This window comes from Mirounga angustirostris, unplaced genomic scaffold, assembly GCF_029215605.1.
Source record: "Mirounga angustirostris isolate CCGP_5_RB_7025 unplaced genomic scaffold, mMirAng1.0.hap1 SCAF_16, whole genome shotgun sequence".
Taxonomy (NCBI): domain Eukaryota; kingdom Metazoa; phylum Chordata; class Mammalia; order Carnivora; family Phocidae; genus Mirounga; species Mirounga angustirostris.
Genome location: NW_026991724.1, coordinates 57,986,708 through 58,001,350, shown reverse-complemented (window position 1 = coordinate 58,001,350; position 14,643 = coordinate 57,986,708). Strand labels below are relative to the sequence as shown.

Here is a 14,643-nt window from a genome sequence, read left to right as displayed (position 1 = left end):
GAACCCAGCGCGGCCCGCGCAAGGAGACGCGCTGTGAAGCGGCACTTCCGGTCGGCCCGGAAGCTGGGAGACCTTGGTCGGGTGCTTGGTCTCCTCTCGATCCCCGGTGGTGTTCTCACCACCGCGCGTGTTGCCAGGACAGGTATGAGGCTTGGGCGGGGCGGCCGGCGCTCAGATCCGCGCATTCCACGTTCAGTACCGTAAAATTTCCTAAGTGTTGGCTTTCTGTGACACTGGTACAAGCAGATGGTGCAGTGGAGGTGTATCTGGAGAGGACCGTGCAGGGCAGTTACAGGTGAATGAAACCATTGTGAATCATCGTGGTGTAAGGATTTAATGAAGCCTCGGGCGATTGGAAAGGAAGACTAGCTGTAAGCAAGGCATCCTCCGTCCTTCCCTGACTCGTTCTCCGTCAGCGGCTGGAGATGGAACCGAACTCCTTGCTCCTGTTGCAGGCTCGGATGGAGGCAGATGAGGTGACACGGTTTTTTTTTTTTTTTAATTAATTTTTTTTTTTTAAGATTTTATTTATTTGACAGAGAGAGATACAGCGAGAGAGGGAACACAAGCAGGGGGAGTGCGAGAGGGAGAAGCAGGCTTCCCGCGGAGCAGGGAGCCCGATGCGGGGCTCGATCCCAGGACCCCGGGATCATGACCTGAGCCGAAGGCAGACGCTCAACGACTGAGCCACCCAGGCGCCCCTCGGAGGCACTGTTAAAAAACAAAATTCAACTGAGTAAACTGAAGATCTGATTGACTTTATTTAATGATTCATGAATCTGGCAGCAAACTAGCGAGTACAGGGAGCACTGAGGAGTGGAAGGTTTATATTGGAAGGGGGGTGGGTTGAGAAAGTTATTAGCAAAAGAAAAGAAAGGGTTGTTCCAGGCAAGGCCGTCTTCCCTTGAGGGAAGGGCAGGAGGTCTTAGGTAGATTATCTCTTCTTCCTTTGGGGGATAGAGTCCCATGCGACCGATTACTGTTGTGGTGACCAGAAAGTTCCTGCCTGACAGGTTAAGACTACATTTCTGGGAGAGGATGAAAGTGCATTTAGGTTAGTTATTAAGCACCGATTTGGTGACTTAGCCTAAGTGACACCATTTTGGGCCAGAGGTTTTCTTTTTAAAGATTTTTTTTCTTTTTTATTTATTTATTTGAGACAGAGAGAATGAGAGACAGAGAGCATGAGAGGGAGGAGGGTCAGAGGGAGAAGCAGACTCCCTGCCGAGCAGGGAGCCCGATGCGGGACTCGATCCCGGGACCCCAGGATCATGACCTGAGCCGAAGGCAGTTGCTTAACGGACTGAGCCACCCAGGCGCCCCATCTTTCTTTTTTTTTTTTTTAAATAAAGATTTTATTTATTTGAGAGAGAATGAGAGACAGAGAGCATGAGAGGGAGGAGGGTCAGAGGGAGAAGCAGACTCCCTGCTGAGCAGGGAGCCCGAATTGGGACTCGATCCAGGGACTCCAGGATCATGACCTGAGCCGAAGGCAGTTGCTTAACGGACTGAGCCACCCAGGCGCCCCATCTTTCTTTTTTTTTTTTTTTAATAAAGATTTTATTTATTTGAGAGAGAATGAGAGACAGAGAGCATGAGAGCGGGGAGGGTCAGAGAGAGAAGCAGACTCCCCGCCGAGCAGGGAGCCCGATGCGGGACTCGATCCCGGGACTCCAGGATCATGACCTGAGCCGAAGGCAGTCGCTTAACCAACTGAGCCACCCAGGCGCCCCCAGAGGTTTTCTTTTTAAATGTCTCTAACGTTTGTTGCTACATAACAAACTCTACCTAAAATGTAGTAGTAGCTAGAGCAAGGATCATTTTATTATTTCCTATGTTTCTGGGGGTGAGGAGTTCAAACTGGGCAGGATAGGAATGATTTACCTGTTATTTAGTAACTGCTGGCTTGGAATACCCAAGATGGCCTCTTCATTCAAAGTGTGATACCTAACTGCAAGTCCTATATGTAGGTCCTGTGTCTAGGCCTCTATTTTTGCTGCCAGTTGGGTTCCTCAGCTTTATTCTTGTAGTCTCAGAACCTGTCCCTCTTCATTTGGCTTCTTAATGGCCTTTCCAGTGGGATGGCTGGACTCCTTCCCTGGCTTCCATGAGGGTAAAACAGCCTTCTTAGTTTCTGACCTGGAACTGGCATGGAGTCACTTCTGTCACATTCTGTTGATTAAAGCAAGTTGTAGGCCCAACCCAGTTTCAAGGAAAGGGGGACTGCGTTTCATTTTGGCAAAAAGAGTGAATTAGCCTGATAGTCTTCCTAGCGATCCACTAAACGTAATCTACTTTAGATTGACTAAAGTAGAATTGATTACAGGTGGCTTTCAGCAGAGTCTGGATGTGTTCCTATTGTGCATATGTAGGATTCTAGAAACAACTGTGATAGGTATTCAGTTCTTTTTAATCACTGTTTATCTTGAACTTTTCCCTTATCATTAAATATTTTTCTGCACCCAAATTTTAGTGAACAAATAGTATGTCACAGTATTGCCCTTTAGTGATTTAGCTAAGCTGCTCTTAAGAGACACAGATTTCTGATCAGCTCCTTTCCATGCCTCCCAACTTCCTATCATTTAATTAGGCTCTTTTAAGAAAGTGTTTTGTCTTTTCAGGGATCAGCGACATTCAAAGATGTGGTCATTGGCTTCTCCAAGGAAGAATGGGGATTACTGAACCCTGCTCAAAGAGATTTGTACATTACAGTGATGTTGGAGAATTATCAGAATTTGGTTTGGGTGGGTAAGTGCATCTAACCCTTAATTTAGCATCTGATCTTGGATGTGTCTTCTTGTTCTACTGGGAATCTTTGGTGAGGCTCTGATTTTCCATGAAATGTGAGCAGCTTTCTTTATCCCATCTGCCGGATATTCACCAAGACTTTTCTTGTTTTATAATGGCCTCTATCCTTATTACAATATGGCTGTGTCAGAACACTTAAGTAACAACAGCATGGCCAATTCTTTCTCCCTATTTTCACAGGTCTTTCATTTGTAAGTCTGATGTAGTTTCACTATTAGAGCATGGGAAACTGCCCTGAATGAGAGGGAAATAAGAGATGAGAGTCCCAGTGCCAAGTGGGTAAGAGGAACCAGGTAGGGGTAAGCCATGCATATCACAGACCATCTGATTATAGAGGGCAGCACCTTTAGGATATGAAAGATGCTCTCTTCAGGTGTTTCAGGCATGTGCAGAAATTGAGGCTTCTTGAATTTGAGTTCCTACAGGAATACTAGTCATCTTCTGCGATCACCCAACATTTACATTGACCTTTATAAATGCCTACAGCCTCAAAAACTATAGGTGTGTCTTTCTTCATTATCTTTGGTAAGGTTCTTTTTAACTCCTGATCCCATTCCTCACTAGCTCATCCTTATTTCTTCGGTCTTGCATAAGGCTCTATATTTTTATGAAACATATTCTTTGCTACTATTGTTTCTTTATTTTTTTTAAAGATTTTATTTATTTATTTGAGAGAGAGAATGAGAGAGAGAGAGCATGAGGGGGGAGGGTCAGAGGGAGAAGCAGACTCCCTGCCGAGCAGGGAGCCCGACGCGGGACTCGATCCCGGGACTCCAGGATCATGACCTGAGCCAAAGGCAGTCGCTTAACCAACTGAGCCACCCAGGCGCCCTGTTTCTTTATTTTAAAATGACCTGTATAGTTATCTGAATGTCCAAATGGATGTATTAATTGATCACTTATTCACTAACAAACACTTATTCTTTTTTAAAAACTGGCCCAAGTGTTACAGGTCCCCAAGATCACCTCCAGGTTTGATGACTCACTAGGAGTAGTCACAGGACTCACCATAAAGTTGTACTCATGTCTGCAAAGTTAGGGAGTAGTCCCCAAGAGCACTCTCATTTCTGATACAAACTGCACATTCAGGGGTCTCCAAGATCACCCTCAGGTTTGATAATTCACTAGAAGGACTCGGAACTTAATAAAAACTTCTACTCATGGTTTATGAAAGGATACATATTAAAATCAGCCAAGCGAAGAGACTGATGGGGCACAGAGTCCAGGAGGATTCTAGATGCAAAGCTTCCATTTGTCCTACAACAGTAGGTTACCTGACCTTAGGTGTCCACTCTTTATTGGGGCTCTGTCAAAGATATGGTGGGTTGCTTATGTGGCTCACCTCAGTCTCTAGGCCCTGCGGAGGTCACACTGATACCCCACCATAAATCACATTGTTTGACTGTCTGGTATGGTTCAAGTTTCTTATGTAAACAGAAATATTTTTACTAGGCATGACATTTCAAGGAGTCAGATTACCTCCCAGAAGCCAAGGGCAAAGACTAGATCTCTTTGGGAAAGGTTAAACTCTTTACTACACAATAGCTAAGATTCAGCAAAGAGAAAAGTCTCATGGGGCAAAGTCTGGAGGAAACTAGATACAAGAGTCATATAGGATGTGCTTAATTCTAATAGCTGAAAGTTGTGACATATGTATGAGATGTTGGCTGGACAACAATAGAGATTTGTTACCTAAGGGTTTTATTGGAAGCTGGTCACAAAGGTTCCCTCTGCCTATTTTGCCATATGCTAAAATTCCAGAGTCTTAGAAGATAGGTATTTTGCATAAGCTACATTCACACAAATCATTTAGGCACAGGGAGCCACTTTTATTCTAGGAATGGCAGGAATTCTCCCCAAAACCAAGTTGCTAGAGAACGTCGAGAGCCAACTTTGTAAGCAAGACTTTCTAAGGAGAGCATTCTCAGGCTTGCTATGTTAATTCTTTCCTGAGTTTGTTTAAAAGCATAGAAACTTTCGGCATGCCTGGGTGGCTCAGTCATTAAGCATCTGCGTTTGGCTCAGGTCATGATCCCAGGGTCCTGGAATCTAGCCCCACATCGGGCTCCCTGCTCATTATGGAGCCTGTGTCTCCCTCTCCCTCTGCCTCTCCCCCTGCTTGTGCTCTCTCGCATGCTCTCTGTCAAATAAATAAAATCTTTTTAAAAAATAAAAGTGTAGAAACTTTTAGTTTTACTTTTGAGTGGAGGAACTAAGACTTGCTTCCCGTGGACCGGTGCAAACCAGAAACTTTCATTAGAAGGACCTAAATTGGTTGTTTTGATGTATAGGAGTGAATATAGTTTTAGTTTTGAATCTTGGTGATACTTAAGTTGATAGAAAGTGAGGAAATGAAGCACATTTGTGATGCATTTATTAAGGAATCATTTAGAGTTGAGCTATAGCTTGAACCATAAGCTGGAAATGTGTAATAGGTTTTAGTAGATGAAACTCAGGACCCGAGATGAATGTGTATTTCATACACATATATACATATATACCACATACTCTGGTGATAGAGCCTTAGGAACAGAAGAAATGGATTGCCTATGGATATCACAGAATCCAGAATTGATTAGTTGATAGCAGGAGAAACAAGAAAGTCCTATGTTACAGTTCCAAGGCCTACTACAAGAAGAGATGGATTTAGGCAGCAAAAGAGCTGTAGGACCTGGCTCGCCAGACACCACAACAGCCGGCACCTTGATCTTGGACTTACCGGACTCCACAACTGTGAGAAACGTTTGTTGTTTAAGCCACTCAGGCGTTTTGTTATAGTCAGCTCAAGCTGACTAAGACAACCTATAACCAACATCATATTTCTGAATGCTTATCTCCTAAGATTAAGAAAAAGACAAGGAAGTCTGCTCCCACTGCTTGTATTAAAAACATTGTCCTGGAGGTTTTAGCCAGTGATGAGGCAAGAAAAAAATAGAAGGCAGATTGGAAAGGAAGCAGTAAAACTATTTGCAGATGGCATGATCATGTAGAAAGTCCTATGTATTACACAGAAAGTTACTTTAGAGTTGAATGAGTTTAGCAAGGTTGCACATTATAAGATGAATATATAAAAACCAATCACATTTCTATATATTAGCATTGAAAAATTAGGAATTGAAATTAAAACAATAATTTATAATAATTTTATTATATATCATATATTATATATAATGATTTATATATCTTTATGGATATGTAACATATCCATAAATTATAATAATTTTCACTTACAGTAGCACCAAAAATATGAAATACTTAAATAATCTGTACACTAAGAATTACAAAACACAGTTGAGAGAAATATTGATGAAATAGATATGTTACCTTCATGCATTGGAAATCTCAATATTATTAAGACATCACTTCTCACCAAAGGTCATTTATATGTTCAGCACCATCTCAGTCAAAATCCCTGTAGGCTTTTAAATAGAATTCAACATGCTGATTCCACAATTCATAGCGAAATGCAAAAGCTACAGTAATCAAGACAAGTATTGGCATAAAGACAAAAAAAGAGGTTAATGAGACAGACTAGAGTCCAGAAATAAACCGGTACATACATGGTCAGTTGATTTGGGGAAAAAAAGCAAAGGCAATTCAGTAGAGAATGAAAAGTGTTTTTTCAATTGGTGCTGGAACAACTGGATATTTATATGAAAAGAACAACTTTGATCCATCTCTTGCACCCTATACAAAAATTAACTCCAAAATAGAGCTAAATGTAAAACCTAAAACTACAAAACTTTCAGGAGAAAGTATTTGTGACCTTAAGTTAGGCAAAGATTTCTTTGATATTTCACCATAAAATATAAAAATGATAAATATAACCTCATCAAAATTAAGAATTGCTGGGGTGCCTGAATGGTTCAGTTGGTTGAGTGTCTGACCGTTGATCCTAACTCCAGTCTTGATCTAAGGGTCATAGCTTCAGGCCCCATGTTGGGCTCCACACTGGATGTGGAGCATACTTAAAAAAATTACGAATTTCTACCCCTCAAAAAACACAACTAAGATAATGAAAAGACAACAGCCTAGAGAAAATTATTTACATATCACATATGCAAATAGGTACTTGTATCTGGAATATATACAGAACACTCAAAACTCAAAAGAAGGCAAACAAACCAATTTATAAATGGGTAACAGATTTGAGCAGATAATTCACTAAAGATTAAGTAATGGCAAATAGGTGCATAAAAATGCTCAATATCATTAGTCATTAAGGAAATGCAGATTAAAACCACAATGAGATACCATGATACCCATTAGCATCTATAAAATTATAAGGAAGGACTGACTATATACCAACATTATAATATTGAGTAAATGCTGAAAAATACTACATTAGTATACTGTTTGTAAGCATGTCAAAGTGTGTATTAATATAAAAATATGACACTGGGAAGGAATAATGTTAATGTATTAGAAATTTCTTTCACACATAATTATTCACAATTAGGGGCACCTGGGTGGCTCAGTTGGTTAAGCGTCTGCCTTTGGCTTGGGTCATGGTCCCAGGATCCTGGGATTGAGCCCTGCATTGGGCTCCCTGCTCGGCAGCAGGGGTCTGCTTCTCCCTCTCCCCCTGGAACTTCCCCTGTTTGTGCTCTCTCTGTCAAATAAATAAAATCTCGGGGCGCCTGGGTGGCTCAGTCATTAAGCATCTGCCTTCGGCTCAGGTTATGATCCCGGGGTCCTGGCATTGAGCCCCGCATTGGGCTCCCTGCTCAGCCAGGAGCCTGCTTCTCCCTCTCCCACTCCCCAGCTTGTGTTCCCCCTCTAGCTGTCTCTCTCTCTCTGTCAAATAGATAAATAAAATCTTTTAAAAATAAAGAAAGAAAGAAAGAAAATCTCTAAAAATAAAGAGCCTTATGCCTAAAGAAATTCCCACATATATGGCATTTAAAGGGTTACTTTCTCATATGATCCTTTTATGTAAGTTAGGGTTAGCTTAAGGTAAATGGTTTCCAAAATTTCTCCACTTACATGGTTGCTTGCCAGCATGAATTTTGCAATGAATAATAATTGATAGGTGGTATTGGGGGACTTTTTTACATTACCATTTTAATATGGCATTTAGTGATGAATGTGATGATGTGAATCCGCTGATAAATGTAACATGAGTTGAACCAAAAAGCATTTCCATATTGGACAAGGTTATACATAATCATGAATTATTTGATGTTCCGTGAGGAACAAAACCAGTGAAGTCTTCCCTTCACTTATTTATAGGAATTTTCTCTAGCATGAATTCCTTAAGGGTAAGGAAGATGACAGTATCTGAAAGCCTTCCCACATTCTACATACATAAAGAATGATGCTGAATAAGTTGTGAACACTGACTAAAGGCTTTCCCACATTCCTTACATAAGAGGGCTTTTCACCAGTATGAATTTTCTGACATTGAATAACTAGTGTTAAGTGACTAAAAGCTTTTCCACACTCAGTACATTGATACGGGTTCTCATCAGTATAGTTGCTAATATATTCATTAAATTGTGAAATCCAGCTGAAAGTTTTCATTACATTTATATGGTTTCTCACTAGTCTGAGTTCTCTGGTGATGATAAAGTTGTGAGCCCTGCATACAGGCCTTCCTACAAACCTTATATTTATAAGGTGTCTCACCAGTATGGATCCTCTGATTTGAGGTAGATATGAATGATGACTAGAGGTCTTTCCACATTCATTACATTTATATAACTTCTCACTGGTATGGATACTTTGATGTTCATTAAGTTGTGTGGTACCACTAAAGGCCTTTCTGTATTCCTTACAGCCAGGGTTTTTCTCCAGTATGAATTCTCTCATGTTGAATAATTAGTGAGAAGTGACTAAAAGCTTTTGCACATTCAGTATATTGATAGAATTTCCCCCAGTATGAGCTCTATGATGTACATTAAGTTTTGAGAGCCAAATACAGTTTTGTTGGTTTTTTTTTTTTTAAACAATCCTTACATTCGTAGGTTTTCTCACCAGTATGAATTCTCTGATGTTGGGTAAAGAGTGAAACAGGACTAAAGGCCCTTCCACATTCTTTACATTCACAGGGTCTTTCCCAGTGTGAATTCTGTGATGTTGAGGAAGATCAGAACAGTGGTGGAAAGCCTTCCGATATTGCTTGCATTCATAAGGTTTGTCAGAATTATTTAACTCCTTAATAAGGAACCAGCATGATGGCAAACCTGCTTCAAAGAAGAAGTCAATAAATGAATACACAGACAAACACAAACAAATGCTGAAAAGAGCTTGCTAATACATCAAAAACTGGTTAATGTCATACAGAGTGTGAAAATCATAGCATTTGGGGTTATTTTTTCTGCTGGCCAGCAATGTCCATGTTAACAAGCTAACTGCATGAGTCTAGGTCCTAATCAATAGTAAACAGTAAGACAAAGGTACAAATCCTCTAGAAAGTGAAACAGCCCTTGGGCATACTTGTTAGGCAATTTCCTAGTATGATATTTAAAAAGCATGAGTCTTGCCTACAAAATCCCACATTTAGGAATCTACCCTGATGATATACTTCCAACAACATGAAAATATATATGCATAAGACTATTCATTACAGCATGATCATAATTTTAAAATACTGAAAACAGTCTAAACACCCACATATAGGAGAGTGGTTCAATAAACTATGGTACGTCTACACAAAGTGTTCTGCAGCCTGCATACAAGAATGAAAAAAATCATGATCAGAATTATGATAATAATCATAAAAAATTTGACTATATAGGATTTTTAAAAATGCTTAAGAAATGTTTGACAGCAGAAATTATAGGCTGGCATAATCCTACATCTGAGGATGCATCAGAAGTAAATTTAGGGCCCAGGTTAATACAGAGTCTTACTCAAACTGGAAAATGAGAAAATGTTTATTAAGAAAAGAGTGGGGCGGCTGGGTGGCTCAGTTGGTTAAGCGTCCAAATCTAGATTTTGGCTCAGGTCATGATCTCAGGGTTGTGAGATCGAGCCCTGTGTCAGGCTCCACCCTCGGTGTGGAGCCTGCTTAAGATTCTCTCTCCCTCTGCCTCTTCCCCTCCCTCTCTAAAAAGGGAAAGTGAAAGAAAGAATGTACAAAATCTGAATCTGGAAAAACATGTCAAAGGAAAAAATCATTGTGCTGTAACCAAAATAAACTATTTTTGGAAACATGCTTTTGGATGGAAATAATGACCCAACTATTAAAAAAAGAATGGGGGAGAAACTGGGAAGAAATAATGTTCTCTGGAAAGGTAAAGTTGTACTTCAAAGAAAGCACCTTCCTCTTTGAATGGAGACAGGCACAGGGAGTGGTGTGTGGGAGTACAAGAGAGGCCCCCCCAGAGCTCGCACTGATAGGAGTAATGCTCTGTTCTGAACACTAGGCTCTCTGACAGGACCCTTCTAGTCATTGTCTCAAAGGTGCTCCATCCTGCTGACCTGGGCCATCACCTACAGTGCCACTGCCCTCCTTAATCATCCTTCACTCACCTGGCCCAGGCTTCCTGTCACATCTCTCTGCCAACCAGGGTTCCTTCCCTTGTTCCAGTAAGGAGATCACATTTGGCTTGGATATAGAAAAACCTGTGTACCCAAGAAGAAATGCAGCAGAGTCACAAAGGGGGTGTCTCAGAATTCATATCCAGTTCCTGGTTATCAATGAAGAGAAGAAATTAGAAAAGGCCAGAGAAGAGGAGGAAGTCATTTTTGGATTGGGGAAGAAGCTTTTTTAGGTGTTATCCTACAGAATTATCCATCCCCATTCTGTACAATCTCATTGAGAGCAGAGCAGAAACTCAACCAGAGTCTTGAAAGGCACCTCAGAAATTCACACCAAAGGCAGCAGATGTTCCAGTGGACAAATTTCAACCTTCCAGGGGTATTAACATCTTTTTCTTTTTTAATATTTTATTTATTTGGCACAGAGAGCGAGAGATCACAAGCGGGGGGAGCGGCAGAGGGAGAGGGAGAGGGAGAAGCAGGCGTCCTGCTGAGCAGGGAGCCGGATGTGGGGCTCGATCCCAGGACCCTGGGATCATGACCTGAGCTGAAGGCAGACACTTAACGACTGAGCCACCCAGGCGCCCCCAGGGGTATTAACATCTTACCTAGAGATGAAGTTGCTTAAGTTCTCCAGCATTCCATCTCTGCACAGATCCTACCTAGCAAGTTCCAGCCTGCCCCACTCAACCTGAGATGACTATCGCCACATCCCTAAACATCACTGACCCTTGAAACAACAAAATGATAATGTGTGCCATTGAAATAAATATTTATGACTAGAAAAATAGAAGGATGAGAAGGACATTGCCGAGCTGAAGCCAGCGAGCACATGAAGGAAACTGTGGCAATTCAAGGGGAGGGTCTGTACTTCTCTTGAGAGCTGCACAACTTCCTTCATAAAGGGAGATAGGTCCATCAAAAGATACTTCGAAGAACAAAAAGAATTCAAGTTCCATGGTTTTCCAGTAAATTTAACTGTAGAAGGTCAGTGCACAGCTTCTTAATATGTCTGAATTGTCTTTAGTCCTTCTGTTCAGAAATTAGGCAGTGAATATGGAAACATTGATATATTTTTTAAGTGTTTGAATGCTTTCATAATGTTTCAAGAAAATTCAAATGAGAGAAATGGTTCTCCGGGGCCATTCTGCGCCCCTGGAAGACAGTTGGCAGCATCTGCAGACATTCTGGTTAGCACCACTGGGATAGGGAATGCTACCAGCACCAAGTGGTAGAGGCCAGAGATGCTGCTGACCATTCACCAACGTATGAGACAGCACAACTAAGAATTATAAGCCTTAAATATCATTAGTACTGAGCTTGAGAAATCCTGAGCTAGAGAAACTTTTTTTTTCATGGAATCATTGCAAAATGGTTAACAGAGTCTCTGTTAGGAATTATGAGAGTTGTGTATTCTTTTAAAATATATTGAAGAGTCAGGTTCATCACTGTCTTAATGTTACCTCTCCTTACCAGGTCAGCTTCTTTAATCAGATTTATTTTTATTAGCTGCACACTCTCCCATGACATTGCACTAAGTGACTCAACCTTTCATTTTGGGGCACTTGAGGTTGAACAAGATATCTTTAGGGACATTCCTAGCTCTGCTGATTTATGATTTTCAATACCTCATGCACTCTGGCTAGTCTCACCTAGCCCATCCCTAAGTGTGCTCTTTCCTTGTTCCCGAGCAACAGAATGCTAATGGCGGGTGGGGAGTAATCCAGGCTCACACAGATGTGGCCCACTACCCACACTTGTGGCTCAACATCAAATATGACCTTGGGTCAGGCATCCATCTGGAGGGACTGCTGGGCAATGTCTGATTCTATAACCAAATTCCCAATGCCACCCCCAATGTTACTACATTCTGAGGCTGAGACCTTCTGTCTTAGTCCATTCTGGCTGCTGTAACAAAGTACCAAAGTTAGCATCTGGTATCTTCAGAGTCTAAGTACCAGTCTGGGTGGCTTATTTACAATCGGAGTTTGTTTTTCATGGTTCTGGAGGCTGAAGTCCAAGATCAGGGTGGCAGCATGACTGGGCTCCGGTGAGGGCCCTCTCACAGGTTGCAGATGGCCAACTTGACATTACATCCTCACATAGTGGAAGAGTTAGGTAAGGGATCTCTCCAGAGACTCTTTTGTAGGGACACTAATCCCATTCATCCTGACCTAATCACTTAGTAAAGGTCCCACCTCCAAATACCATCACATATGAATTGGAAGAACATATTCAGATCACAGCAGAGACCAACCACCACCACTGCCCATCTCTTCCAACTGGGAAACCCAGTTCTGTAGATTACCATTAAAGCATTATTATGTGTGGTTCCTTTAAACACTGATTAGTCCATTAAGCCATATTTCACATAGGAGTCTTTCATGTTTCACTGAAACAATGCATTTCTGGTCCATCGAGGCTCCTGCAAAACAGTCCATAGGAGATGTGAACACATGAACCCAGGTCAGAGAGGGGGGATTCTTAGCGAGAGCTTAGGGCTATTTGATCCTTTTGTGCATGGGTGAAACTTCGGCAGGAAATCCCCCCAAATTTTTCCTACATTTATATAAAATGAGCACAGTTTGAGGAAGGAGAAAGAAAGCATGACTTACCTAGGCCATGGCTTTCAGAATAGCAAGGACCAATGAGTCCTCCAGGTTCCTCTTCTGGGGAAGGGTGAGTCCTGAGAAGGCAGCCAAGGAGGGAAGAGAAAACATGAGAGGTCAGGCTTGCCTCCCAGAAAGACAGGTTGCAATTCTCTTCCTCCCTTATCTCATGCCAGCCTTCCGGTGTTCATGAAAATACTGAGCATCTTGGACAGATTTCTAAAATGTCCCTCACCCCCAAATTCTCCTCCCATGTTACATGCCCTGCATGATTATAATTTTAATTCTTGGGATGCCTGGGTGGCTCAGTCGATTAAGCGTCTGCTTCAGCTCAGGTCATGATCTCAGGGTCGTGAGATTGAGCCCCGTGTCTTTCCCCTCCCTCTCCCTCTGCTCCTCCCCCTGCTCTTGCTCTGTGTGTGGGCTCGCTCTCTCAAATACATACATAAATATTTTTTTTTAAGTTTTAAAATAAGAATAAAATAGAACAATTGAGAAGTCCTAATTAATATTTGGAAGAAAATTTCCTTGGGCTAAAAAAAGGACATGAGACTATCTAAGCATATCCTACTTAAGTTCCTGAATTCTAAGGCTAGAAACTCTTCCCAAAAGCCAGGACAGAAGCAGTTACTGTGGTAGGCAGAATTATAGCCCTCCAAAGATGTCTCTGTCCTAATCCCAGAAACCTGTTATGTTAGTAGCAAGGGGGAATTAAGTTGCAGGTAGATTTAAGATTGTTAATCAGCTGAATTTAAGACAAGATTATCCTGGATTGTCCACAGGAGCCATCATAATCACAAGGATCCTTAAAGGTGAAAGAGCGAGGCCAAAGAATCAGTGTCAGAATGATGCAATGTGAGAAAGACTCAAGAAGCTATTGCTGCCATTGAGGATGGAAAGGGGCCACACCAAGAATACAGGCAGCCTCTAGAAGCCAAAAAAGTGGTTTCTTTCACAGAGCCTCCACAAGAGAACACATCCCCATCAACACCTTGATTTGGCCCAGTGAGACCTATTTCAAACTTTTGATGTCCCAACAATAAATGTGTTGTTTTAAGCCACTAAGTTTTTGTTAATTTGTTACAAATACATCTACATGAGGTAAGAAAAATCAGATTACTGAGAAAAAACTATAATCCTAGAATGTTCTACCAAACGGAAGTATAATTTGTGAGGATCTTAGAAACTTTTCTGGACACATAAGGATTCAGAGAATACCAGGTATATACCATTTGTTGAGAAATAGAACTACTCAATAAAAGTCTAACCAAATAGCATTTGAAATAAAACTGTTACCACAAGACAGAGGGAAAAAAAAAGATGAAAAGAATCAGCAGCCAACAATGAATGTTACTTTCCCTGAGTATATTTAAAAAAATTTTTTTAAAGATTTTATTTATTTGAGAGAGAGAGCAAGCGAGCACAGAGGGAGAGGGAAAAGCAGACTCCCTTGCTGAGCAGGGAAGCTGATCTAGAGCTTGACCCCAGGACCCTGAGATCATGATCTGAGCCGAAGACAGACGCTTAACCTACTAAGCCACCCAGGCACCCCTACCTGAGTATATTTAAATTTAAATGGAAATCATGAGTGGGTCTGGCAGTAAGTAATGTAAGCATCATAAATGAAATAAAAGCAAAACTAAAAGCTTTGGATTAAGTTTATATTACGTTAGTGAAATGGAGGAAATGCGAAAGAACAAGCTGTGAAGGAAAGGAACAAGGAAGCAAGAGTGGTCTCTTC

General features: G+C 41.3%; 1 protein-coding gene and 1 long non-coding RNA gene across 4 annotated transcripts in view; one reads left to right on the top strand and one right to left on the bottom strand.

Moving 5' to 3' along the window:
- The first annotated feature begins 8 nt into the window (after positions 1-8).
- Positions 9-13,959, top strand: LOC135362799 (uncharacterized). Of its 2 annotated transcripts, XR_010408034.1 has the most exons (5): positions 9-142; positions 247-476; positions 2,622-2,748; positions 8,859-8,942; positions 13,685-13,959. It is a non-coding gene; the product is annotated as an uncharacterized LOC135362799 (long non-coding RNA). The 2 variants fall into 2 exon arrangements; XR_010408033.1 differs by lacking the exon at positions 8,859-8,942 and having other exon boundaries at positions 13-142.
- Positions 8,944-14,643, bottom strand: part of LOC123856179 (zinc finger protein 582) — a 109,022-nt gene continuing 103,322 nt past the window's right edge. The window contains exons 9-11 of one of the 2 annotated variants that reach the window (XR_010408022.1): positions 12,909-12,979; positions 10,285-12,718; positions 8,944-8,993 (exon numbers count right to left, since the gene is read on the bottom strand). Coding sequence is in view for 1 of the 2 variants with exons in the window: in XM_064580528.1 (XP_064436598.1) it covers positions 12,909-12,979 (71 nt within the window). In the remaining variant the exon portion in view is untranslated. Of the gene's footprint in view, positions 12,719-12,908; positions 12,980-14,643 lie in introns of both variants that reach the window. The other variant, XM_064580528.1, reaches the window with a different exon arrangement.